Source organism: Mustela putorius, unplaced genomic scaffold (genome assembly GCF_011764305.1).
Source record: "Mustela putorius furo isolate JIRA1106 unplaced genomic scaffold, ASM1176430v1.1 tig00537248_pilon_pilon_pilon, whole genome shotgun sequence".
NCBI classification, from domain to species: Eukaryota; Metazoa; Chordata; class Mammalia; order Carnivora; family Mustelidae; genus Mustela; species Mustela putorius.
In genome coordinates this window covers 2,604,725-2,632,399 of record NW_025422387.1, presented here as the reverse complement: position 1 = coordinate 2,632,399, position 27,675 = coordinate 2,604,725, and the positions used below count along the sequence as shown (strand labels likewise).

At 51.3% G+C, this 27,675-nt stretch overlaps 1 protein-coding gene and 1 long non-coding RNA gene across 3 annotated transcripts in view; both read left to right on the top strand.

The window, feature by feature from the left end:
- The first annotated feature begins 278 nt into the window (after positions 1-278).
- LOC123390155 lies at positions 279-3,181 on the top strand. The gene is made up of 2 exons (XR_006604780.1): positions 279-1,026; positions 1,999-3,181. It is a non-coding gene; the product is annotated as an uncharacterized LOC123390155 (long non-coding RNA).
- Positions 3,182-8,026: 4,845 nt separating this feature from the next.
- Positions 8,027-27,675, top strand: part of LOC101687323 (transmembrane protein 132B) — a 353,637-nt gene continuing 333,988 nt past the window's right edge. For both annotated transcript variants that reach the window (XR_006604769.1, XM_045073646.1), the window contains exon 1: positions 8,027-8,442. Coding sequence is in view for 1 of the 2 variants with exons in the window: in XM_045073646.1 (XP_044929581.1) it covers positions 8,376-8,442 (67 nt within the window). In the remaining variant the exon portion in view is untranslated. The remainder of the gene's footprint in view (positions 8,443-27,675) is intronic.

Genomic DNA, 27,675 nt, shown 5'->3' with positions numbered 1-27,675 from the left:
AGCTACCTTATTTAGAGTGTCCATGGTGAAAAATTGGGGTACCCCAGCTCTAGGGTCCAAAGTATAGGACTCATTCAATGCAAACATGCTTAAGGAAGTGTGACCACTGGGCGCCTGGGTGGCTCAGTCGTAAAGCCTCTGCCTTCAGCTCAGGTCATGATCCAGGGTCCTGGGATGGAGCCCTGTGTCAGGCTCTCTGCTCAGTGGGGAGCCTGCTTCTCTCTCCCCCTCTGCCCCTTCCCTCCCTCTGCCCACTTGTGCTCTCTCTCTCAAATAAATAAAATCTTAAAAAAAAAAAGAAAAGGAAATGTGACTGTGTGAAAAAATTTTTTAATATTAAAGGCATAAGCATCATCTGTGTCTTCCGCCTGCTGAGTGAAATGTAAGGGCAAGGAGGAAGCTCCCTCATGGATGCAGTCTCCCCGGGTCTGTTCTCTGCATTGAACCTGCTTGCATGGACAGCTGTCCCTGGACTCCCCGTCCTCTGCAACCGCACCCTGCTCTCAGGCTGTGTGGTCTGCGCAGGGCAGAAGCCTCTCCCAGCTCTGGGATTGGGCATGGGACTCCAGCCTGGCCAATCAGCATATCCCATCCCCTGGCACTGTGATTGGTTCAGGGATAGGAACATGACCTCACTGTAGCCAATGATATTTCTTTTCTGCCGTTCTTCTCCTGACTCGGAATCTTGAGGACACTGGGTTCCTGGAACCAGCCAAGCCTGAAGCTGTGGACGTTTTGATGATGTGAACAAATCAATCCCTTCTGGCATTGGCTTTATTGTTATAAAATAGAACACGGTTTTGAGCCTGGTGGTTCTAGACAAGAAGAAATCTCTTGGCCCTGTGTAGTGAAATGCTGTGATTTAACGAGCGCATCAACTCCAGCTTGGGTGTTCCAAAACAGGAACGTGAGGACCACATCCGCCGGGCACTGATCTCGTCTGTCTGTCAACATTTCCATAATCACTTGTGTTGCATCACTTCCTGCCCCTCCTCCGGACACTGGGACTTTGCAAATGTGAAGAAGGTAAGGCATGTTCATCCTGGCGTGGTCCGAAATGCTCTCTGATTTTCCCACAGGAAGCTCCCCTAAGCAAAGACTAAACAATAAATATAATTTGTGAGAGAAATAAAAAATACTGAAAACTGTACACAGGCCTATGTGCTCAGAGCGAAGAACTATACAGACCAGGAAAAGCCCACCCATGTCCCGGCAATGGCTTGATACCATCCCTCACACCCCTAGTCTACCAAAGCACAGTGGGTTGAACGATTATAACAAGTGACCATAAAATCATAACTAGGGATGATCTCATTGAATTTCTAAATTTCGTTGTGACAGTCTCCTTGATATTTACAAATTCATAACGTATAACGAACTAACCAAAATGGGAAGTCTTTTATTAATTGGATAAGCCAGAGAGTGTATATTAAAAATGCAAATGGGCCCCGCTCTGCACTCCTGGGTTTGAATTGGTACAACTTTTCTAAGAGGCACTTGATGTGGAAATCCCTAAACTGTACCTGCTTTCACTCGACGATCCGTTCTTTAGGGACATACCCTGCAGGACTGTCCATGCCCGTGTCCAAACGTGCAGCTCCAGCTCACAACCCAGAGATCAAGACTCCCGTGCTCTACTGACTGAGCCAGCCCGGGGCTCCAAGGGAGCTCATTTTTAATAAATTGTCTATAGACTATAGCTAGAGGAAGGGATGGAAAACACATGAATATATGAGAGGTGGTTATCTCCGAGGGGTGGGGGTTATGCCTTTTCAATACTTGTTTCTTTTGTGCCAGGAATACATATTTTGGGGAAAAAAAAACTCACAAAGTTAGTATACAGGGAATAACATTTTTTGTACTTTCTACCATTTGACTTGGGATCTTTTGTTGAGTGGAAAATACATATCGCAGTCCCTTGGGGGCTTTTCCTGTACGTAGGTTTATCAGGCTGCTTTTGGCTACAAGTAGCTTTTCTAATTCAGTTTATCATCTCAGTGGACAGGAAGTCTGGACTGGAGGCTGACACCGTGGCTCAAGGTATTGTCAGGAGCTCTCTGTCTTCTGTGCTGCCACCTGTTGTGGGTAGAGGTACTGTGGTGCCTCAAGGTCAAAAGAGGCTGCCAGAGCTCTCCCATCACACCTCACTCTCTAAGGCGGCAAGAGGGAAGAGGTGGAGGGTGAAATGGGCCCTTTGCCTCCGTCATCTGGTCCAGGAAAGCATTTCCCCACAACTACCCTTTACGTCTCATTGGTCAGCACTGGGTCGCATGCCTTCTTTCGTCAGCTCCTTGGCAGGAGGGGATGTGATTGGCTGAGCCTATCAGGACTCCTTCCCCTGCCCTCAGGGCTCAGCCTGATGCCACTCAAACCCTTGGGGAGTCTCTTGGGGAGGAATTGAGGCTGCATCTGAGTTTCTGGGGGTCTTAGGCTGTGCAGAGGCGATCGTGGGTAGGAGAGGCATAACCCATCCATCTTGGGGACTCAGAGACCCCTGGGGTCAGACTGCCTGGGTCACCTCTGACCCTGCCACTCCTCAGGGGCTGATCCTATGGCCACGGCACATTGTTCGACCTTCCCCGGGGCGTCAGTTCCCTCAACCATACAGTGAACAGATAGTTATGAGGATCCAATGAATTACAGTGTGTCAGCCCCAAACTACTGAAAGCAGGTGCTGTGACAGAAACTTGTAACCAAGCATTCACAGCTGCACTACTCCCAGCGGCCAAAAGGTGCCAACGGTCCTGAGGTCCAGTAGCAGACGTGTGGATACGCAAACATGACCTAACCGCAGGATGGACTATCCTTCAGTTACAGAAATGGAATGAGCTAGCGATTCGTGGTTCAACAATGGCTGCACCTCGCAAACATGCTGAGTGCAGGAAGCCAGACTCAAAAGACCCCGTTCGTATGGAGTGGGCAGCGCAGGCAAATCCAAAGAGATGGACGGAGGGAGCGGTTGGGTGGTTGTCTGAGGCTGACCCGAGGGGGGAATGGGGAGGAGCTGGGCACAAGGAGTCTCCTTGGGGTGGTAGAAAGTTCTGGAATGGGATATTGGTGTTGGGTGCACAGCACCGTTCAGGTACTCGATGCCACTGAATTGTATACTTTAAAGTGGTTAAAATGATAATTTTGTGTTATGTGTAACTTACAAAAATAAAAAACCAAACCATGGAAAGCCCTTAGAGCTGTGCCCGCCTGGTCTGTGTTAAGTGCTAATATTTGTTTGTTCTGCCCCTGAGCGGTTCAAACCATGCAGGAGGTCTTCCCAACGCTTTGTCATCCCCATCCCCACCCCTACCCTGGGTCAGTCTGGGCCTCCAGGGATCAGTCTGCTCCCAGGTCCCACTGGGAACCTATGGGAGGCTGGGGGAGGGGGCGTGGGTGGGGGTTGGTTAGGGTGCTTTCTGCTTAGCCACACCTGGAAGTCATTCTTCCCCGGGGGGCTCCCCCACTGGGACTCTACCTGAAAGTGGACTCAAGCCCCTCCTGTTCTCAATTTTCACGGAATTTCTGCCAACTTCCAAGGCTCAGCACTTTTTATTTATGTATTTACTTATTTATTTGTTAGGGTTTAATTTAATTAATTTATTTAGTTGACAGAGACAGCAAGAGAGCGAGAGAGCGAGAGTGAGAGAGGGAACACAAGCAGAGGGAGTGGGAGAGGGAGAAGCAGGCTTCCTGCTGAGCAGAGAGCCCAATGCGGGGCTCCATCCCAGGACCGAGGGATCAGGACCTGAGCAGAAGGCAGATGCTTAACCGACTGAGCCACCCAGGAGCCCCAAAAGGCTCAGCTCTTAATCGAGTGTCCTTTTTCAGTCCCTAATTTCACCACTATTTCTTGGACGGTCCCCTTAGCGCCCAGCACTGTTCCTGTCACTAGATATTTGGTGAACAAGACAGGGGCTGACCTCCCCGTGGGGGAGTCCAGGAGGAATGGTTTCTCTCCCTGCATGCTTGAGAGCAGGGAGTCTCAACTATGCAGAAAATAAAAGAGAGAAATGGAACAGAGAGAGAGAGAGGTGGGGTACTTGCCGTCCGGGGTCCCCCAAAAGGGGACTCCTCCATCACTTGTCAGTACATTCTGGGGTCACAGTTCTGCCCTTCTTGGTTTCCAGTGAGCTCACTTGCTGTTTTGAGAGGCTCTCCTCACCCACCATCCCCGAGGTGTTGGAAGCAGGAGTCGACTCTGCTCGCTGGAAAGAATGCCAGCTACCATTTCAGCCGAATGGGAATATTTGCATCGGAAAAGGACAGTCCCTCTTGGCAAAGAACATCTTAACGGGTGGGTCACGACGGGGGTCGCCGCACGTGTGCTGGAAACGTGGGCGGTGCACAGGACACAGGGGTCTTCCAAAGCTGGGGCGAGCTCGGCGGGGGTGGGGAAATCTCTCTGCCCGGTGCCCCCTTCCCCCTGCCCTGGGTGCACGGTCTTCCTTCCGCGGCTCAGGCCAGGCCCGCAGTGCCAGCGGCAGCCACGAGATGGCAGTGTCGCTCTACGCCTGTGGCCCGGCGGGCGCGTGGGCAGCGCAGAGCGGAGCTGGGGGCGGGGAAGGGCGCGAGAGAGCCCGCGTGGGGGGCACCTGCCTGACGGATGGGGGTGCTGCGGGACCTGGGGCAGCAGAGAGCCTCGAGCTGGCTCTTAGTTGGATCTGCCTCAGTTTCCCCGTCTGTACACAAGGGAAGAGTTTGGGCTGTTTAATTCTGGATCCTGCCCCCCAGGCTATGAGGCCAGTAGGTTGGTGGTGAGATTCTGGGTTTGCTGGGCGGGGGGATGGGGTAGTGGTGAGAGGAGGGCTCTGCCCAGCTTTGGTGGGGGGCGGCTGGTGTCCTCCTAGGTCATAGCTGCCAGTCCCTCCCACGTACCCTGACCCCTGCAGGATCCGGGAAGGCTTTTTTAACCCGCTCAGAACAACGCTGGAAATACCCCCATTACCGTCTAGACGCAGAGGCCTCGATTAACATGCAGGAGTCCTCCCCCAACCACAGGACCCGCGCAGACAGGGCTGGAGTTCTCATCTCAAATAATGAGCTCAGAGAATTCAGGGGCTCGTCCAATGTCACACGGCCGCGTGGAAAAGCCACCAAGAACAGATCCCTCTCCCCAGCCATCTTTAGCCGAGATCGATGGTGGTGGGGGGAGTTGTGCCCATCTACCTTAGCTCTGTAACAGCCGGACTCAGAAAAATAATACAAACACGGCTGGAGAGCGGTGGGGGGCGGGGGGGCTGGGGAAGAGGCTGTTTTATTTATTCATATTTTTAAAAATTTTTTTCAAAGTGATTTACTTTTTAAAGTAATCTCGACACCCAACATGGGGCTTGAACGCAGACCCCAAGATCTAGAGATGCAGGCTTTTTCCGTGGAGCCAGCCAGCAGGCTCTGGAGGGTCCCGTGTTCAACGGCTAGTCTGGGAAGGCCTCTCTGAGGACGTGATGTTTGCGCTGAGCTCCAAAGGGAAGGGAGAGGGAGGTAGCAGGGGTTAGAGACGGGTCGGGTGTGCCCAGAGCAGGGACCCGCAAGGGCAGAGTGCAGAGGTGGGAACCCTGAGCCTGAGGAGCAGCTAGAACCTGGGGTGGGGAGGTGGGGGAGGGCGGAGGTAAGCCCGTGATGTGCCTGCGTCCCCCGCCTTGCCCCACAGAAGCGAGATGGCTCTGCGGGGTATGTGTGTTGGGGAGGGGGGTAGTCCCTGGGGAGGGTAGTCCCTGGGGAGGGTAGCCCTTGGGACATTGTCTGCCACCACTCCGGACACTGTATAACCCTTGGCTCAGGGACTCAGACCTATTCACCCCTTCCCAGGGCACCTCCACCAGAAAATGCCTTGTTGTCTTTGGTCACAGACCCCCCCAGCCCTCACTGGCCTGCCCTCTGGTCAAACACGTGGGTTGCCTCGGCTTCTACCCCACCGGGTCCTCCAGCTAGGATCTCCCTAGGGATTAGCTGTGTATGCATTTTCTCTTTGTGAGATAGAGAATTCCTGGAGGGCGGGCACCTGCATTCCATTCATTTTTTCCTCTTGGTTCCCTCCCCATCCTCTTACAGTCCCCGCACACAGTAGGGGCTCAGCTCAGCAAATCCTTATGAATGCAGGAGTGGGAAAGAGTGGGGGAGGCAGCCAGGTTGGGAGGATCCCAGGAAATGGTGACAGTGTCCTGGGGGTGGGAGGGGGTGGGATCCTCCTCCCAGCAAGGGGAACAGTCACGGGGAGGGGACAGATGGGCCCTTCGCAGGCGCTTCCCCCACCCCTCGCAGGAGACCACCCACTGTCCAGCCCGATATTTGGTTCTCCATGCCTGGATCACAGGCCTTGCCAGAGAACCCAAAGCGGGCTTGGCCAGTGCATAGGTTCTTTGAAAAAGAAGCCCATTAGCTGCTACGGGAAAATCCCTTTCTGTCTTGCAATTAACCTGGCCTAGAGACTCGCCACCTGCCCCTAGCTCTTTCTTCCTTCTTTTATCTAAGAAGAGCTGAGCACCGCTTCTGCTAATGAGCTTGTCTGTACTAATGAAGCAGGTGCCCTGTCCCCCGCCACCCCCCCTCACCAGCTGGGAGGGGGGAGGATTGTTCTTCTGATGTGAGCTCTGGGCCCGCAGAGGAAAATCAGATACATGATAATAATGACCATAATGATGAGAATGATAATGTCCACAGTGGATCCCTTTAAATGAGCTCTTACTTCACAGGTCAGGGGCTTTATATGCCTTATGTGGGACGCCTGGTGGACGCTGCAATGGCTTCCATTGCTCAGATGGGGAAACTGAGGCCGGGGAGCATAAATGACTCGACCCAGGTAGCATAACCAAAGAGTGGTGGGGGCAAGGTTCTCAGTCAAGACTTGGAGACTCTGCCTCCCCCCACACAGCCTATCCACGTTTCCAAAGAGTTTGACCCACTTTTTAATGGAAAACCCAGAGAGCTGGAGCCAGTGGCTGGTACATGGGAGCTGGGAGGGAGCAAGGACCCCCACCTCAGGGGCCCACCTCCGCCCACCCTCCGTCCAGCTGCCTGGGGCAAGTTTCAGGGCATCTGAGGACTGGTGCAGGAGCCCCCACATGCGCCCAGCATGATTCATTCATTGTGCTGCGCCCCAATTGCCCCGCAGGGTGAGGGGTGGCGGCGCGGGGGTGGGTGGATAGTAGGTGCTGGGACCCCCCAGTGAGGCCCTGTCCCCAGGTTGGAAGAATCCCACCACCCAGTCCCCGTCCCACTACACCCTCGCGCCCGGGCAGCTCACGCCTCCTCTCACGCCCCCTCCGCCTCCAGGGCGTCCTCTTGCTCGGGTCAGTAAGGGCGCCCGAGGGTCCCTGCCTCACATCTGGGCAGACATCCCAAGACGCCTTCGATGATGTCTTTCAGGATCCCTGATCCCAGCCAGCGCACCCGTCCCGGTCCTGGGGCTCGGTGGGCACTCCTCAGGTAGCCCCCGACTCCCAGAGTCCACCCCTGCTCTGGAACAGTCGTACTCAGAAAAATAATACAAACACCCCCCCCAGGCACCCCCCAGCTGCGCCAAATTTTTTCCAGGACCTCTCGTCTGCGCTCAGCCTCGCAATCCCTGTGCCCTGTGGGCCCTCACTCCCCCGCACCCCCCCCAGGCGTCCCTGCCCCCTTCCGAGGACCTTCCCTTGTCTCCCCGACCCTGCGACCTTGGGAACTCCCGCCGTTTGGCCCGAATACACCCCGGTCAGTGTGCTTTTGGCCGGCAGGTGCCCCCTCCCGCGGCCCTGCCCGCGCCCGCGCCCCCGCCCGCCCCCGCGGGTCTCCCCAGGCCAGTGCGGCCCCGAGCCCTCCCCCAGGGACGCCGGGGAGTGGCACGTCCCGCCGCCTATGGCTGGGCGGCCGTCCTGGGCCCCGGCTCCGCCGCGGGCCCGCCCCGTCCCGGCCCCGCCCCCCCGGGCCCCGCCTGCCCGCACCGCCCCGCCCTCCTCCCCGCGCTCGGGGCTCGCTCACTCTCTCGCGGGCTGAGGGGCGGCCGGCAGCTGGCGCGGGCAGAGGCGGCGGCGGCGGCGGCGGCGGCGCCACGGCGATGGGACGGGCGCTGGGGCGCAGGAGCCGCGGCGGCGGCGGCGGCGGGGCCCGCGCAACTCGGGCCAAGTGCGGGGCCGCCGGCGCGGGCGCGGGGCGCTGAGCCCCCCCCTCCCCCCGGCCCCCAGCTCCCCGGCCGCGCACGGCCGAGCCCCGGAGAGCGCGCAGGGGCGAGCGGAGGAAGCGCCGCCAGCGCCGGCCGCCTGCGTCTGGGGAAGAGCGGCGCCCTGGGGGCGAGCCATGCCCGGCGCCCGAGCGTAGCCGCCGGGGGCTGCCCCCCGGGAGCCGCGGGCCGGGTCGGGCGCGCGACAGGAGCAGCCCCGCGCCGCGCCCACCGCGCGCCGAGGACCATGCCGCCCCCGGGCCGGGCGCCGCCGCTCGGGCTCCTGCTGGCGCTGACTGCGCTCCGGTGCCCAGGTAACGCGTCCCCGGACCCCCTCCCCGGCCCCGGCCGCCGCGCACAAAGTTGGCTCCCGCGCGGGGCGGCCACCTCCTTCGCAAGTCCCCGGCAGCTCGCCTCGCCCGGACTCGCGCAGCTCTGCGGAGACCCCGGGAACCCAGGGGGGTCCCCGGCACGTACCTCTGCCCGGCGCGAGAGCCCGCCAGCCTTCGTCCCCAGACCCCAGCTCCCCTGCGGATCCCTTCAGGGCGCGCGGGGGCAACAGACCGGAGGCGCTCAGCCTCTCGAGGCGGGTGGGGGCGCGCCTCCAGGAATCTACCCCCTCCTCGCCCCTCCTGGTCCTGGTTCCCGCGGGGTTTTGCTGTGACGGGGCGTCGGTGGACCCCTTCTCCCGATTTCCTGATGCCCCCGGACGACGCACGGCCGTGCGTTGCCAGGACACCTGCGGGGCCCCAGCCTTGAGGTCGTCTCGGTCGGCGCAGTCTGTCTGGCTTGTCCGCAGCCTCTCTCCGCGCCTCGCCGCACCCTCCTGCTTTTACATTTTACAACCCCCACCCCCCTTCCCCGAACATGTTCCCTCTCCAAGTGGCCTCCCCTTAGGTAAGGCGCAGCCTGCTTCTTGCTTTCTGGAGACGCGAGCTGCCCCAGCGCCTTGACCCCAAGGCGGCCAGGCAGCCCCGCGCGCGCAGGGCCGCCCGGAACGTGGTGATGCCTAGAGCCATTGCCTGGGTACCATGGAGCCGGGCTCCCTGCTGAAATCGACGCAGCTGTCGCCAAAACCTAGTGAGTGGGGAAGGCAAAATAGTCATGTATTTTCTCTCTGCTGGAGTTTGGAAAGCTTCTACCACCTTGGGGTGGCTACATGTTGGTTCTAGAGGAAACCTGTCTTAAAATGCTAATCCCTCTCCTCCTCCCCTCCCCCCACCCCAAACAGCGGAGACAATCCTAAAGGCTCAGATGAGCCCGGAACCGTCGCGAGCGACATCCGTGTGCGTTTGGAGAGCTCAGTTCTCCAAACATTTTTAAAATCGGGACCCATGATGTGGGAGCAGATAGCTTTCGCGTTAGAAAAATTCTCATTTCCTTAACAAGCAAACGGCACAGAACCCAGGCTGCTGTAGGAAAATAGAACTTTAACTTTTCGGCTGTCACTGCTTTAGGGAGGTTGCATTTAGGAACACACCTTGTATGCCGACTTAATGTGTGATGTATTTGCATGGAAAAGTAAATATTGACTTACTCTGAGATGCCCTTAAGTGACCCGAAATATTTCATAAAACCTTCCACTCGGAGAGAACCTTCTGTCAGAGATATCCATCGGCGTTCAGCCTGGGCTTAATGTGTGGATGAATCTTCAGTCAGCCTGGCCCCAGGCATCTATGATAGCTGTTCTGCGCTCAGCTTTCTTCTGTGGTACACGAGGGGGGTCAAGGCTGTTTCTTCCTAGCTGAAGCCCTGGGACCTGTTCCCAAAAGTGCAGTCCCTTGGACTTGAAAATTGCAGTTCTGTCTCTATTTTGTTTCTCCACGGGGGTCAGCCTTTGCCTGGATGTGCTCATAGGGGAATATTGGAAATCTCTCTGAGAAGCTGGCTGCCTAGTGCTTGTAAGAGAAGATGGAGAACCCCCGCCCCTCCCCTAGCAACAGAAGAGCTTGTGCCTGGCTCTGTGGGGCCAGATCCTGGCAGGGAAGGTGGGCCGCCCCTGAAACCTGCTGCTGGCCCAGCTCCTGGCCGAGCTGCCCAGCTGCTTTTCCCCGAGGCTCAGCTGGGCAGCTCTCTTGGTGAATGCCACTAGGACAGAGCCCTCCATGCCATCATCAGGTTCTTGGGAGCCCGTGGAAGTCTTCCACTGGTCCCTACCAGGGACATAAAGAGAGACAGTTTGATAACTCTATATTTAGCACCAGTTAGGAGAGCTAGGAAGAAAAAAACAAGGCTGGAATTCTTGAAAGATACTTAGCTGCCTACTGTTGGTGGAAAGGTTCAGAGGAATTAGCTAGAGCTTCCTTCAGAGCTGGTTGGATTTTCTGGGTAATTTCTGGCATGATTTGCCGACCACGTTTGGCTGAGGTTCTGGGAGAGGGGCTGGAAGGGTTCTGAGGGAAGGAAGGACGCCCCCTCCCCCATCACACAGGGATTGTCTGCTCTGTACCAACCCCCCCCCCCCCCCCCCCCCCCCCCCCGGCGTGGGTAGCTGCCATGGTAAAGAGTCTGGTGGGCGTACTTCTTTCAGCCTTGCAAGCTCTTAAACATATGGAACTGTACTTGGTAAGAGTCAGCACAAATCTCCCAGCTTAGCGACTAGGGGGCCCCCATTATTCAAGCCACTTTTGTGCATTCTACGGCTTTGCAAATTAGCAGCGCTGTTAGAACCCCTGCTGGGGAAAATGGACGCGCCTTGCTTCATTGACCCATTGTGCTCGGGGTCTATAAAATTGGGGTGGGTGGAGAGCCCCCGACAGAGGGGCCTTGTGAGTGGCAGAGCCCGCTAGTGCGGGGAGGGGGAGGCGGCTTTGGCCTCAAAGCAGAGACACTCCTCACCCTGCCCGGCACCTTGGCATGGCCTGTGGTATATTTCATTCTCGTTACAATAGTGGTTTTGGGGGGGGGTGCCTGTGGATGGTGTTGCTCTTTGGAGAGGTGGCAGGGAGTGGTATGCACATGCTGTCACCTCCCCTGAGTGATTTAACGACAGTACAGTGGAGGTTCCCAGAGTAAATCATTTGAAGTCTCACCGCCCCCCCACCCACCGGATGCAGGGAACTTGGGAGGCGTGGGGCTTCTGCATGAGCGGTGCTCAGAGCCAACAATGAGCACGGTGGTTGCCATGATCCAAGAGAGCCAAAGAAACCCCTCGTTTGTTGGTGTGAAGTCCAAGAGGGTGGTCTCCGGGCCAGCAGAGCCTTTCCAGAGGCCTTGTTCCCAGATGAGCCCCCCAGTTGTACGCGGCTGGGTGGCTCCTTTCTTCTCTCCTGGGACTAATAGTGAATTTCCCTTTGTAGCTATGGCCTCGAGCAAGCGCGTGCTGCCTGTCACCATAGGGAGATGGGGGTGCCATGGCCCCATAGGCGGCATCCTGGGGCCCGAGTATCCCCACCAGCTCCCTCTTGGAGTGAGCGGTCTGGCAGAGCAAGGAGGCATTTTAGAGCATCTCCTCCCCTCCCCCACAGCCCCCTTTGCAGATGGGAAAAAGGGCTGGGGAGTGACTTGCTCAGGGTCACACGGTGCATTGGTGTCTGAGCACGCTCATGGCTCACACAATTTCTCTTTTTAAAAAACTCCACCCAGGCGTTTCTCAGTGGACACGGGGGAGTCTTTCTGGTCAAGGAGCTCTACTGTGTGGTCCTGGAGGGGGCTGTGGCTCCATTTAAGGAGCCCAAGGTCATGAGAATGACAGCGGCTCTGCGAGATCAGAATAGCAGGGGTCAGCTCACAGAGGCAGCGGGTCCTCGCAGTGGTGCCCCTGGGGACGGGGCGACGGAACCAAGAGCTGCCGAAGGTGCTCCCCGCCCCCGTCCCAGGCCTTGCCTTGTCTGGACATGCGCTGGCAGGTGGACACTCACAACTCCCGGTTTCTAGGGGAACATATTGGGATCCAGAGATGCTAGTAACTTGCCTGCGGTCACACAGTGTCAGGAGCCCAGGTGCTGATCTGTACTCCCCCCACCCAAGCCAGATACCCCTGCGGGGCCTCACACGGCATGGTATGGGGCTTCTTGATTCCGAGGTGCGGTGGATTCCAAGTCGCGTTCCTTCCACGGCCCGCCTTCTCTGGGGGCTTGCGCTGCTTTTCTGTTAACAGGTCAATCTGTTACTGTGAACTGAGGTTTAGAGCCATAGAAATCCAGCCGATGGGAGTCCACTCTGCAGGCAGCTGGGAATCCTTCAGACTGGGTGCCCTCAAGGGATTGGGTGGTTCTGTTAAAGGCCGAGAGTTTGGCGGACAGAATCCCTCTCCTTTCTATTTCTGTTTCAGTGGATCTCGGAGTCGGCATCTCAGTGACTAACCCCGACTGACTGCTGACTGTGTATTCTGAGTGAGTCCTCTACTACCCGACGGGGGGAAGGACTGGCGTCCGCCCCACTCTACGGATGGGGAAGCTGAGACCCTCAGAGATGCTGTGGCTTATGCAAGGTCACGCAGCCCGAGGGGGAGGGGGGATGCACGGGAACCCACAGTGAGCCTGCCTGGCTCCGAGCCTGGTCTGAACTGCTCCCTTCTCTGTGAGCGTGGACACCGAGTGTTGTGGGCGACTGATTGGAATTTGAGACTGATTTGGGCCCAGGGGATTCGGGGATGTGTCTTAAGTTGGAGGCAGAGTTGACTCTTTTTTGAGAAAGTCGTTTTGGGGGATTTGGGCTGCTCTAAAGTCAGCCCCCTCAGTTGGGAGCCCTGGAGTGTGCATCAGCAGGGAGGTTGGCATTGGGAGAATTGAGCCTGTGTGGAAGTCCAGCGGGAGAGGGTTGCTCTTGGGCCGTGTCTGGCCCACAGGCTTCTCTTGTTGGTTGCCCGCATTTAAGAAGTGGGAGGTTTCAGCGTCACAGTCCAGGTCATTGACTTGTCCCTAGAAATCCGGAGATATTGAGGAAAAAAAAAAAAATCTCTCCGAGGCTCAGTTTCCCAATCTGTAAAATGGGTTCTGTCTTAGTCCATGCAGGTTGCTGTAACAAAATGTCACAGGCTGGGTGCCAGAACCATGAGAACAGACCCTAATTCTCATGGTTCTGGAAACTAGGAGGTCCAGGATCAGGGCGCCAACATGGGCACGTTCTGATGAGAGCCCGCTTCCTGGCTCCTAGATGCCGTCTTGTCGCTGTGTCCTCCCGGGTGGAAGGGCACGGGGGAGACTCTGGGGTCTCTTTTAGGAGGGCACTAATCCCACCCGTGAGGCTCCACAATCATGACCTCATCCCCTTCCAGAGGTCCCACTTCCTGATAGCATCACATCGGGGCCCAGGTTTTAACGTAGGAGCTTCGGGGGGACACAGACATTCAGCCGATGGCAGGCCCTGCACTTACCCCTTGCTGATCTGGTCGCAAAGTTGGGCAACACCAAGGGAACGAGGGAGCTGTCCGCATGGCCGTGGTTACCAGGAGGGAGGACCCGCGAGAAGGGAAGGCTGGGTGGGCTCCTTGCTCTAAAGGTCAGAGCTGTGAAGTGAAGGTTAATGGTGGCTTCTCACTTGGGATTTTTCTGGATTCTTGGGTCACCCTCCAGGGAGAGCTTTGGGGCTCAGTTAGAGTCCTCAGTTGTATTCCTTTGTTCTGAGCCTTTGAGGCTCAGAGGGGCACAGGGACCTGATCAAGACAACACTGACCGTGAGTGGCAGGGTGGGGGTCTCCTCCCCAAAGCACCCGACTCCTGTCTTCCCTGCCTCTAAGGTGCCCTCTTGGCCTGAAGTTTCCCCTCAGTTTCCCTGCCCTCCGGCTTAACTGTGATTCTGGGGGCTGGCATTCTAGGGCAGGTTTGTGTGATGCAGAGAGAGTGGGGGACAAGGAGCCAACAGACTCATAAACAGGAAAATCCTCGACAGTAACCTGCGCTCCTCTGTTGCACACAAGGCAACGTGATGGGGGAGTGACTGGGTAATCCAGGAAGACTTCCTGGAGAAGGTGGCATTCATCTTAATCTGAGACCTGCATGATCAGAAGGAGCCAGCCTGGAGAAGGGTGTTCCAGGCAGAAGGAATGGGAGCACTTGGAAGGTACCCTGCACGGGGCCTGACACATAGCAGGTACCAGGAGCTGCCCGCTCCCTCCCTCTCTCATTCATTCATCAGACAGGAATTGATCAGCTCTGAGCGCTGTGAGGGTACGATATGGAACAAAGGAGACACATCCCCCATTCTCAGGAGCCGGTATTCTGGTGGAGCAAGACCATAATAAAACAACGGACAAAGAGAGACATGATGTCAGGCAGTGACAGGTGTCACGGGGAGAGACAAAGCTCGGTCACTTTTTGTTACTTTATTCACCACCCGGGTGCCTGTTTTGCTACTTGCCTCTGAGTGCGGGGTGGCCCTTGATTCCCACTGTCTGCCGAGGGGAGGGGAGAAAGAAGCCTGGGTTCTTGGAGTTGAATTCCGACGTCTTCCCCTGCTTAAACCCCTTGGGTCCGCAGTCGGGGTGTTCTGAACTCCCTTCCCTGACACCCGACTCCTTAACTGATCAATAGCCTCTCCTTACACTTCAGTCCCAAAATAGTTACATAAAAAATCAATAGAGTCCAATTTGATTTGCTGTATTTTATTACCGAGGGTGATGGAGTGTTCGGAATCGCCTGGTGCTTCTGAGCCAGGTTGTTTTGCGGTGTTAACCTAAATTAACCCGTTGGGGGACCTAACTCATCATGGCTGGGCTTCGGTGCCCAGAATTCAGCGCCCAGGAAGGGTGACTCAGTAAATAACGCATCGCTAATGTCTGCTTTGTGCTCGGAATGCCTCCCACCAGGGCTCTTAATGCAGCGGAGCAAATGGACACATAAAAATGGTACCGTGGCGGCTGCCCGTGCTCCCGGGGCCGGCTCTGCGTGCTTGCCGGAGGGTCCTGTCTTTCCTTCTGGAGCTCCGGAGCGGCAGGCTGGCTCTGCCCGGTCTCCCGGCCCTCGGAGTGCGTGGCTCCCTTTGTCTGCCCGGTTCCCTGCATGTTGTGTACTGTCGACGTCTTTAGAGCCTTGGCTTGGGATTTTTCCCTTCCGTAGTGGTGCCATCTGCCGCTGCGGGCGGCTGGCGCTCCTGGGCGGGCTGAGGGGGCCCGATGCGTGGGGCTGGGGGGCGCCTGAGCGCAGGGACGAGGGCTCTGCAGATGACGAGGCTGCAGGCGGGGTGGGGGAGGTGGGGGAGGGAGGGGACCCTGTTCTCCGGGAGTCTGCTTGCTCCAAGCGGAAATATGGGGCAGGGGCAGGGGAAGGGGAGGGGCATGGTGTGGATGGAAGATGTCATTTCACCAAAAAAGTTTCCTAGGGTAGCAGTGCATCGGGACTTTTCCAGTCTAAGTGGAGAGCCTCTGGCTGCCTTTGGGCTGTGTCTGGCCCAGAGACGCGTCCTGTTAGTTGCCGTCAGTACCCAGGATCCTGGCTTCTCTCAAGAAATTGGGAAACCTGGGACGCTGCTCTAGCTCCTTGACCTCTCTGGGACTCCGTTTCCCCGTTTGTGAAATGGATCCTGAACTCCCCTCCAGCCGATCTTCTTCGAAACTCCAGCCCAGTCTGCTTCCTTCCTCCCTGTCTGCCTTTGCTCGTTGGAGCGTATTTTTATTGTGCACCTGTGTTGTGACGGGCCCTGCTCTTGGGGCTGGGGAAACACAAGGACAAGACAGCCAAAGGCCGCTGTCGTTGAGGGGTCAGCATTAAGAAGGAGACAGATACTGGACAAAATGAATAACTAAAATGCAGTTGGAGTGGAGGTTAAGTGGTAGTAAGCACAGAGGAGGGCCCCAGAGAGGGAATGCTGGGAGGGATATTTTGCGATTTAATTCCATTTCATGTCATTATTAAAAATTTTTTTAATTAAGTAAACTCTACACCCAGTGTGGGGCTTGAACTCCTAATCCCGAGATCGAGAATTACATGCTACGCTGACTGAGACAGCCAGTCATGCACCCCTGCGATTTTATTTTATTTTATTAAGATTTTATTTATTTATTTGACTGGGGACACACTGCGAGAGAGGGAGCAGCAGAGGGAGTGGGAGAAGGAAAAGCAGGTGTCCCACTGAGTAGGGAGCCTGACGCAGGGCTCGATCCTAGGACCATGACCTGAGCCGAAGGCAGACGCTTCATGACTGAGTCACCCAGGCTCCCTGGCCCCTGCAATTTTAAATAGCAGCATCCAGAAAGGGGACATTTGAGCGAAGACCTAAAGAAGTGAGGAAGCAAGCTATCTAGCGGCTGTCTTGGGGAAGAGTGTTCCAAGCAGAGGAAATAGCCAGTCCAAAGGCCCTGAGGCCGGAAAGTGCTTGGCAGGCTCAAAGATGGAAAGGAGGCTGGTGCAACTGAGCTGAGCAAGGGAGGGAGAGCCGTGCATGAGCTGACAGGGCCGCATCTGGTAAGGACGGTGGCCTTTCCTCTGAGTGAGGTGGGAGCTGTTGGCAGGTTTAACGGAAGAGGGCTGTGCTCTGACTCCCAGGAGCAGAAGCCGGGAGAGCCGAGAAGGGCTACTGCACTAGTCCAGGCTTGGATTACAATGGTGACTATAGGGGAGGTCACAAGTGGGATTTGGGTGCAGTTGGAAAGTTGCTGCACAGGCTAGCAGACTGATAGATTCGTTCAGTAAATATTCATTGGGTGCCAACGCTATGCCTATCACTGTGCTTGGAATTGGGGCCAAATCAATATTTGTTAGCGATGAAATTAACAAACAGAACGTACATCTGTGAGTTGGGCTTTTGCCTTCTGCAAGTTCTTCCCCAACAGCCCTGGGGAGAAGGTTGGGGTGGGTGAGTGTTTCTGCATCTCTGGGATGGACCTGGTAACATCCCTAGTGAGAGTACAGTTCAGGGGATCCAAGGAGGACCCCAGAAGCAAAATGCTTGTGAGGGAAGTGCCTGGCACATACTTAGTGTTCAGGAAACAGTGGCAGTTACTGATGACATTGTTAGGACCATTAGGAAGCCAGGACCCTGTTACCTTATTTGCCCCGGAAGCACAGTGGGTAGAGGTTGGGTTTGAACCATGACCTCTCAGACTCTGGTGGTCATGGTTCCTGCTAGACCAGTAATATTAAAAGAAGAAAAGTTGCTGTTCTCATCATCTGATTACTCTGGGATGTTGAATGCTCGTTTGCCAGGTGCATAGGTGTATTCGCTTTATCCAGTAGACGTGAAGGTAAAATATTGCGTGTCAATCAAATCCTATCCTCTCCATCAACTTCCACAGCATGACATGCTGCATATTATCTTCTGTATTCCTTAAACTGGCATCCCCACACGATGGCCGGTAGACTAAGTCTGGCTCTCTACCTGTGTTTGTAAATAAAGTTTTATTGCAACCCAGCCACGTCCATCTGTTTACACATTCTCTGTGGCTGCTTTCTCCCAACAATGAGAAGTGAGTCGTGTCAGGGTTCATCTTGCTTGCAAAGTCTGAATCCACTACCGACTACCTAGCCCTCTCAAAGAACAAAGCTTGCCTTAAAGGAAAGTCAAACAAGGAATGCTCTGTAAATGGGTGCTTCTAGCACACATTTGTGGCCAAGAACAAGTATCCCTTTTTAACGGCCAAAAAATTGTCCAGCGCATCTGAATGAGAAGAATTGTGGGTTTGGTATCACTTGGTTGAAAAAAAAAAAAAAACCATATTGATTGAAAGTTGCCATCAATTCAGTAATGCTTTTGAACAAGTGGGTTTTGGTAATTACAGTAGCATTTATGTAACATTTTAAAAATAGTAGCACATGTGTGTGTGAGATATTTTTACTCTGTAGGCAAAGCTGTTGGCTTATCGCTCAGAAGACCCCTTGTAGGGATGCTTCCGGAGATAGTCAGTATTAAAGGAGCCCACGGGTTAGTTATTTTATACTTGGATCAGTGGATCTCTTTTATGGCCTTGTGTTTTTTCTTTCTGGGTTCTTTTAAAGATGAACTTAGCCTTCTGTTGTGTTTACTTGTGACACCCAGGTCTGTGATACTTTAAGTTTTCAGGGCTAAGATTTCAAGTTCACTTATGGAGATCATGTGCCAAATGTGAATTGTATATCTCTATTTATTAATGTGGATTCTTATCACTGCAGGGGACAAAGTTGGGAATTTACTGGACTCTGGAGCCAGGAAGTTCAAGGAAGAAACAGCTTCAGGCATGGCTAGATCCAGGTGCTTAACTCTCCTAATGAGCGCTCCTGCTCTCTCACTTTGTCTCTTGGTTCTCTTTTCCTCTGTGTTCATTTAATTTTCAGACAGGCTTTCTTCACCTCCTGGCAAATCTGGCCACAGTCAGCTCCAGGCTTTGTTCCCAAGCCAGTCTTCTCTTTTCTAATCATAACAGCAAGAACCCCTGGACTAACCTGGGTGCTGGACTGACTGTGGATGGGATCCTGTATGTGATTAGCCACATTTAAGTCAAAAACTCATCTCTGGAGTTGGAATTGGAAGCACGTTGCCAGAAGGAGAGACAAGAGATGATTTCCCAAAGGAAACTGTGGTGCTTACACCAGAAGGAAGACAAAGTTGCTGCAAGAGCTTACTAAGTGAGGCGGGGAGAACCTTCCAGATGGGGAGGGCCCTCACACGTGGACGGAAGCCTCTGGTGCCCCTCCTCCAAGGAGCCCGTAGACACCCCGTCCCATTCTGTGTGAGCTTTTGGCAGCTGCTGAAACCGCCGGGCTGCTTTATTGTATGTGGGATCTTTGAAAGCCCCAGCCCAGGGACTTCACGTCTATTTTTGTTGCTTTGATTGAAAACATGGAGTATCTGGGATGCATTCTGCTAATATGTATGAAAAGAGAACCTGATCTTTGACCCAGCAATCCCACTTCTGGGAAACCTGTTTTTTTTAAAGAAGTGAAAAGCACCACTATACAAGGGTGTCTGGTTAGGGATATTTAGAAGCAACATCTTGTGTGATGGTGACAAAAAAGAGATGACTGTCCATCCATAAAGTTGTTCTTGACTGAATGGTGGTGTTTCCCTGTGGACTACCACGTAGCTGTTAAAAAGAGCAGCTTGGAGCTATACACATTCTCCTGAAACAGGGTTTATTGTCAAGTGAGGAAGGTGAGTTGCATGGTAACTTAGAATGTGCAATGCCATTTTAATAAAGCCGATGAACCAAAAGTCCCCTCTGCGTGTTAAGTAGCCAGTGTTTATATAGTGCTCGCTATATGCCCGTCACGATTGTAAGTGCGTTACATAGCCGTCTAATACAACAAGCCTAGGTGTGCGGGTATTGTCATATCCCTTTTAAAGAAGGAGAGATGAGAGTTCTATGACTTCAGTGAAGGAATGACGGGGGTGATGTGGTGGGTGGCGGAAAAGGAGGGGCAGCAAAGGGAGGGCATCTGGAGTGTTTGAGACATTGTAGCCACAGTAATGCTGAGTTTTATGTAGAGAGCCCCACTTTTTCCCTTAGGGTTTCTGGGTCGCTATTGGGGCTGGTGAGCATGCCTTTCTAGGGAGCCTCCAAATTTGCTGCTGTATTTTGCTGGTGCATGAAACTCAGGCGAGCCGGGGGTGATGGTGCTTTGTGGTTCCCTGCGGGAAAGAGAGCCTGGGTTTGTGGTGTGATGGGCATATCTGGTGAGAAAGGTTTCAGTGGTGAGTAACACAGGCAGACTTAAAATGGCAGTGGCTTAAAAAGTAGGAGCTTGTTTCTCTCCCAGGTCAGATTCTGGAGCTGTGTAGTTCAGGATTTTAGGTTGACTCTGTCCCATGAAGTCCTCATGGGCCCTTGCTCCCTTCTATCATTTCAAGCTTGTGGTCTTTGCCCTTATGGTCCAAGATGGCAGCTGTGGGTACAGCAATTTCATCTTCATTCCAGGGACCAATATGGGGGTGCAGACAAAGAAAGGGTAGAGGATGTGCATCAGATGTCTTTTATGGAATAGTCCTGGTAGCCCCATGGTGCTTCCTCCTGTAGACTTACATCCCACTGGCTGTGACTAAGTCGCATCTAGCTGCAAGAGTCTGAGAGGTGTTTTGTTTTTAGAGAGAGAATGGGAGAGTGATTGAGCGGGAGAGGGGAAGAGAGAATCTTCATCAGGTTCCATGCCCAGCAAGGTGCTCGATCTCATGACCCTGAGATCATGACCTGAGCTGAAATCAAGAGTTGGATGCTTAACCAACTAGGTGCCCCCTTGGAGAGTCTTCCTTTTAGATGGCTACACATCAAGAGTTCTGTTACTGTAGAAGAAGGACAGAATGGATGCCAGGGGAATAATTAGTAGATGGTGATGAATACCTTAGCAGGATAACACAATATTTGGAGAGAAGGCATGAACCATCAGGATCTTTTATTACTCTGTGTGTGTGTGTGTGTGTGTGTGTGTGATTTTATTCTGCCTCCTAAGGTGGGGCTTGGGAGACAAGTTTTTATGGGTGCCAAGAGGAAAATGAAAGCAGATTGGTGAATGATAAACACCATCTTTGTCAAAGATATAAATATGGCTTAAAGAAATATTACAGATAAATCCGAAGTCCCTGTAGGAAATATATATATATAGATAGATTGATATAGATATATAGATATGTATAGATATATATAGATCTATATAGATCTATCTCTATATTATAACAGTTTCAGGCTTGTTTTTGGTACATATATATCTTGTCTCTTCCCCAATATCCATGTGCGTATTGAACTATCTTATTTTTTGTGTTGCTGCACGGTAGTGCATGACATGGAAATAACAAAGTATTGAGTGATTTCCCACTGCTTCATAAGAAGGAGATTCCCCAAACATAGAAAAGAGGGTCAGAAAGAAGGGCTTCACCCCCCCAGGAACACTGTGCAGAGATCAGCACCCCACTGGGGTCTGCGGACATTTGAAATAAGCCGGGCTGGGGCTGTGGGATAGCAGGTGGAAGAGCTGACACCCGAGGAAGTGGAGTTAACCACAGTGGGGACGATGAGGGATGGGTTCTTAGATACCTGCTGCAGCTTCCCCAGGTTCTAGTCCTAGTGGTTCCCACTCTGGAGGACTCCTAAAGGACTTGGGCTGCCAGCCCATCTACTCCTTGTGTCCCTCCAGATTCTGGGAGCTTTGGTCTTAAAAAAGGGACGTCCTTCAGTTCCCCAGTCTCTGCCTCTTTAGCCCTTAATGCTAACTCATTTGTTTCTAATGCAAAAGGCTCTCTAGAAAGCACCGTGGATTTATGGTGAAATTTTTATTTCCTTATGATATCTTTTTCTCCTTCCACCCACCACCCCCTACGCCCAGCCCGGTTTAAGTGTTTTTCTCTTAAATTTATGGGCTGAGCTGTAAAGAGGGTCTGCATATTTCAGGAGGAAAGGTGTCGGGGGAGGAAGTGTCAGCCTTGCTGTTCACACCAGCTTCACTTACACAGGCTCTGAAGTGGCCTCGTCTTCCTACTGGACCAATTTGCCTGTCAGCTCAGATCATTTTGTGCAGGCGACCGCATTCTGCTTCTCTCTCACCGTAGCACAGAGACAATGAGGGAGGAAGGTGTCGCAGTGCTTCTCCCATATTTCCCACACTTCAAGGGTCCCTCACTCCTCTCGCTCCACCCCTCCCTTTGTGAAAGTTTTTAATACGTGTTTGAATGAGGGAATGGGCTTGTGTCACGTCGCTCACTGCTGAGTTAGGGTTCCTGAACTGTTTCAAGTACATCGCTGAAATTCAGGGCCTGAGCTCAGGCAGGCAGACTGACAGACTGCCTGGGTTTGAATCCAGCTCTGCCACTTGCTAGCTCTGTGACCTTGGGTTGGTTAAGTAGCCTCTCTGTGCTATGGCATTCCCACATGGGGAGAGTAGGAGCTCCCACTCCTTGGGCTGCTGCGAGGTTTAAGGGAGATGGGGCATTAAGAATTCAACACAGGGCTGGACTTTGCAGGAGTCCTTAGTAAATGTCACTGCTGCTTTAATTCTCGTCTCCATCCGCTGAAATTTCTTTTTTTTAAGATTTATTTATCTATTTTAGAGAGAGAGAGAGAGAACAGGAATGGGGGGAGGGGCAGAGGGAGAACTGGAGACAATCTCGAGCAGACTCCCCGCTGAGTGTGGAGCCTGACCTGGGGCTCAAGGACAGGACCCTGAGGTCATGATTTGAGCTGAAACCAGGAGTCAGGTGCTCAACCTGCTGAGCCCCCCCCCGCCCCCGGCTGTGCCCCCTCCATATGTTTAACTGAACACATACTGTGTGCCCTGGTATTCGTTTTTCTGGTTTTGCTTGTTCCTGCTCCCACATCGCTTCATACCCAGATCCTGTCAGGTGATGGTGGCCGTCTGCTCTTTTTGCCTTCCTCTGAGACGAACACCCAGACTTCCTTTTCTTAAGTTACGTTTTCAAGTGAAGATGCAACGGACAAACAATATTAGACTGGCTTCAGGTGTGCAGCACAGTGATTCGATATCTGTACACGTTATGAAATGACCACCACGGTAACTGTAGTCCCCGCCGGTCACCATACAAAGTTTTTACAGTTTTATTGACTGTCATCTCTATGAGATATATTGTATCCCTGTGTCTTATTTATTGTATAGCTAGAAGATAGTACCTTGTAATCCCCTTCACCTTTTTTGACCACTTTCCCCTTCCCTCCCTGCCCCCTCTGGCAACCATCAGTTTGTTCTTGGTATCTGTGATCCTGTTTCTGTTTTGCTTTGCTTGTTTGTTTGTCTTCCTAGATTCCACATGTAAGGGACATCCTATGCTATTTGTCTTACTCTATCTGACTTGCCTCACTCAGCATCATACGCTTTAGCTCCAACCATGCTGTTGCAAAATGGTGGGATTTCATTCTTTTTTGTGGTTGAGTAATATTCAGTGCACACACACACACACACACACACACACACACACACCACGTCTTGAGTCATCTACTGATGGACTCTTACATTGCTTCTGCATTTTGGCTATTTTTTTTTTCTTAAAGATTTTATTTATTTATTTGTCAGAGAGAGAGTGAGAGCGAGCACAGGCAGACAGAGTGGAAGGCAGAGGCAGAAGCAGGCTCCCTGCGGAGCAAGGAGCCCGATGTGGGACTCGATCCCAGGACGCCGGGATCATGACCTGAGCCGAAGGCAGCTGCTTAACCAACTGAGCCACCCAGGCGTCCCTGCATTTTGGCTATTCTAAATAATGCTACAATGAACATAGGGGCACATACATCTTTTCCAATTAGTGTTTTTGTTTTCTTTGGATAAATACCCAAGAAGTGGGGTGGTTGGATCATATGGTAACTGTGTTTTTAATTTTTAAAGGAACGTTCGTATTGTTTTCCACAGCGGCTGCACCAATTTACATCTCCCCAAATGGGGCACAGGGGTTTCCTTTTCTCCACATCCTCACCAACATTTATTATTTCTTGCCTTTTTGATAGTAGCCATTCTGACAGATGTGAGGTGAGATCTCATTATGGTTTTGATTTGCATTTCTTTGATGAGGAGAGATGTGGAGCATCTTTTCATGTACCTGTTGGCCATCTGGATGCCTTCTTTGGAAAAATGTCTGTTCAGATCCTTTGCCCATTTTTTAAAATTGGGTTGTTTGTTTTTCTGATACTTGTATGAGTTCTTTATGTATTTTGTTTATTTATTTTAAAAAATGTTTTATTTATTCATTTGTGAGAGAGAGCGTGAGTGAGGGGGAATGCCAGGGGGAGAGGGAGAAGCAGACTCCCTGCTGAGCAGGGAGCCTGGTGTGGGGCCCCATCCCAGGACCCCAAGATCTTGACCTGAGTTAAAGGCAGATGCTCAACCGACTGAGCCACTCAGGTGTCCCATAGTTTGGATGTTAACCCCTTATTGGATGTATCATTTGCAAATATATTTTCCCATTTAATAGATTGCCTTTCATTTTGTTGATGGGTTTCCTTTGCGGTACAAAGGCTTTTTATGTTGGCAGAAGCTCAGTAGTTTCTATTTGCTTTTGTTATCCTTGTCCAAGGAGACAAATTTAAAAAATTATCGCTAAGACCAGTATCAAAGAGTTATTGGCCTTCTTTTCTTCTAGGGCTTTTATGGTTTCAGGTCATACCTTTATGTCTTTGATCCATTTTGAATTTACTTTTGTGTATGGTGTAAGGAAGCGGTCCAGTTTCATTTGTGTGCACACAGTAGTTTCCTTTTCATGGTACCATTTGTTGAAGAGACTGTCAGTCCTCCATTGTCTATTCTTGCCTCTCCTGTTGTAGATTAATTGACTGATAGGTGTGGGTCTTCCTGAGTTGTCTTACCTCACTGATCTCTGTGTCTGTCTTTAAGCAAGTACCATACTATTTTAATTACTATAGCTTTGAAGTATAGCTTGAACTCTAGGCATACAATACCCCCAGCTTTGTTCTTATTTCTCAAGATTGCTTTGGTTGTTTGGGGTCTTTTTTTTTTTTTTTAAGATTTTGTTTATTTATTTGATGGAGAGAGATAGATCGATATCTGTACACGTTATGAAAGTAGGCACAAGTAGGCAGAGAGGCAGGCAGAGAGAGAGGGAGAAGTAGGCTCCTTGCCAAGCAGAGAGCCCGATGCGGGGCTCGATCCCAGGACCCTGAGATCATGACCTGAACTGAAAGCAGAGGCTTAACCCCACTGAGCCACCCAGGCGCCCTGTTTGGGGTCTTTTGAGGTTCCATATAAACTTTAGGATTATGTGAAAAATGCCAGTGGTATTCTGATAGAGATTGCATTGAATCTGTAGATTGCTTTGGGTAGTGTGGATGTTTTGACACTATTAATCTGAGTTATGGTTCAGTGTATCTTCCCATTTATTTGTTTGTCTTCAACTTCTTTCATCAAGGTCTAAAAGTTTTCAGAGCGCAGGTCTTTCATTTCCTTGGTTAAACTTATTCCTTGGTATTTTATTCTTTTTGATATAGTTATAAATGGAGTTTTCTTAATTTCCATTTCTGATAGTTCATTATTAGTGTTTAGAAGTGGCATAGATTTCTGTATACTAATTTTGTATCTTGCAACTTTACTGAATTCACTTATTCTCTCTATCTCTCTCTTTTTTTTTAAGAAGCTTTAGGAATGTACTACTTCCTCTTCTTCTTCTTCTTTTTTTTTTCTTTCGGTCAGACAGAGTGAGCACAGGCAGACAGAGTGACAGGCAGAGGCAGAGGGAGAAGCAGGCTTCCTGCTGAGCAAGGAGCCTGATGTGGGACTCGATCCCAGGATGCTGGGATCATGACCTGAGCTGAAGGCAGCCGCTTAACCAACTGAGCCACCCAGGCGTCCCTTCTTTCTTTTTTCTTTTTTCTTTTTTTTAAGATTTTATTTATTTATTTGACAGAGACAGATCACAAATGTGCAGAGGCAGGGATAGAGAGAGTGGGAAATAGGTTCCCTGCTGAGCAGAGAGCCCGACTCGGGGTCCGATCCCAGGACCCTGAGATCATGACCTGAGCCAAAGGCAGAGGCTTTAACCCACTGAGCCACCCAGGTGCTCCGAGTTCACTTATTCTAATAGTTTATATATATAAATACATACATATACATATATATATATACATATGTGTGTGTGTGTGTGTGTAAGTTTAGTTATAAGTAAGTTTATATATATAAACTATTAGAATATATATATATACATATATATGTATATATATTCTAATAGTTTATATATATAAACTTACTTATAACTAAACTTACACACACACACACACATATATATATGTATATATATATATATAATATCCATGTTATCTCAAATGGTGACAGTTTTATTTCTTCCTTTCCATTTTGGGTCCCTTTTTTTCTTTTTTCTTGCCTAATTGCTGTGCCCGGGACTTCTAATATTGTGTTGAATGAAAGTGGTAGGGGTGGCATCCTTGTCTGGTTCCTGATTTTAGAGGAAACATTTTCAGGTTTTCACTGTTGAGTATGATATTAGCTGTGGTTTTGTCATATGTGGCCTCTCTTACTTTGAGGTGTGTATGTTCCCTCTGCACTGACTTTGTTGAGAGTTTGTATCATAAATGAATGTTGAATCTTGTCAGTTGCTTTTTCTGCATCTATTGAGATGATTGTATGATTTTCATCCTGTTTTGTTAATGCAGTGTGTTATGCTGATTGATTTGCAGATGTTAAAGAATCCTTACATCTGTGGAATATGTCCCAACTGATTAGGATATATGATCTTTTTAATGTGTGGTTGAATTTGGTTCGCTAATATTTCGTTTAGGATTTTTGCATCTATGTTCATTGAGAATATTGACCTACCTCCCTTCCTTCCTTCCTTCTTTCCTAGTATCTTTGTCTGGTTTTTATCAGAGGAATGCTGACCTTGTAGAATGAGTTTGAAAGTGTTCATCCCACTTCAATTTTTTGGAATGATTTGAGAAGGATAGGTAGGTATTCAGTGATCTTTAAATGTTTGGTAGACTAAAAACAAAACAAAACAAACAAGAAGCAGAAACAGACCCACAGATACAGAGAACAAATTCATGGTTGCTACAGGGGAGAGGGCTGGGGGAATGGGCAGAACGGGTGAAGGGAAGTAGGAGACACAGGCTCCCAGCTGTGGAATGAGTAAGTCATGGGTGAAGGGCACAGCATAGGGGATATTGTCAGTGGTATTGTAATAGCATTGCATGGTGACAGATAGTTCCACTTGTGAGCGTACACTTGTGTACATTATGATGTACAGACTTCAATCTCTATGTGGTACATTTGAAATTAATGTAACATTGTTACATTACATCAACTATACTGCAACAAAAATAAATAAGCAAATAAGCAAAGCAATAAATATTTGGTACAATTTACCTGTGAAGTGATCTGGTTCTGGACTTATGTTTGTTGGGAGTTTTATTTTATTTTATTTATTACTTTTACTTTTTTTAGAGTGAGAGCAAGAGAGTAGGGGGAGGGGCAGAGGGAGACAAACTCTTTTTTTTTTTTTTTAAAGATTTTATTTATTTATTTGACAGAGAGAAATCACATGTAGATGGAGAGGCAGGCAGAGAGAGAGAGAGAGGGAAGCAGGCTCCCCGCTGAGCAGAGAGCCCGATGCGGGACTTAATCCCAGGACCCTGAGACCATGACCTGAGCCGAAGGCAGTGGCCTAACCCACTGAGCCACCCAGGTGCCCCGGGAGACAAACTCTTAAGCAGGAGCCCCATGCAGGACTTGATCTCACGACCCTGAGATCATGATTTGAGCTGAAGTCAAGAGTTTGATGCTTACCTGACTGAACCACCCAGGCACCCCATTTTTTTTTATTCTATTTTATTCTTAATTTTTAAAATTTTTATTTTTAAAAGATTTTATTTATGTATTTTTCAGAGAGAAAGCTCAAGCAGGGGAAGCAGGAGAGGGAGAAGCAGGCTTCCCACAGCACAGGGTGACCAATGCAGGACTCAGTCCCAAGATCCTGGGATCATGACCCACGCTGAAGCAGAACCCAACTGACTGAGCCACCCAGGCATCCCTTCAGTCTATTTTAAATTACCGATTCAATTTCATTCGTAGTATAATTAGTCTATTCAGATTTTCCATTTCTTCATGATTCAGTCTAGGAAGAGTATATGTTTCTAGAAATTCATCCATTTCTTCTGGGTTGTCCAATTTGTTAGAACACCCTGATTTTCATTCAGGAAACCACTGCTTCCTTGCTTCGAGGCCATGTGGTTGGGTGGGTAC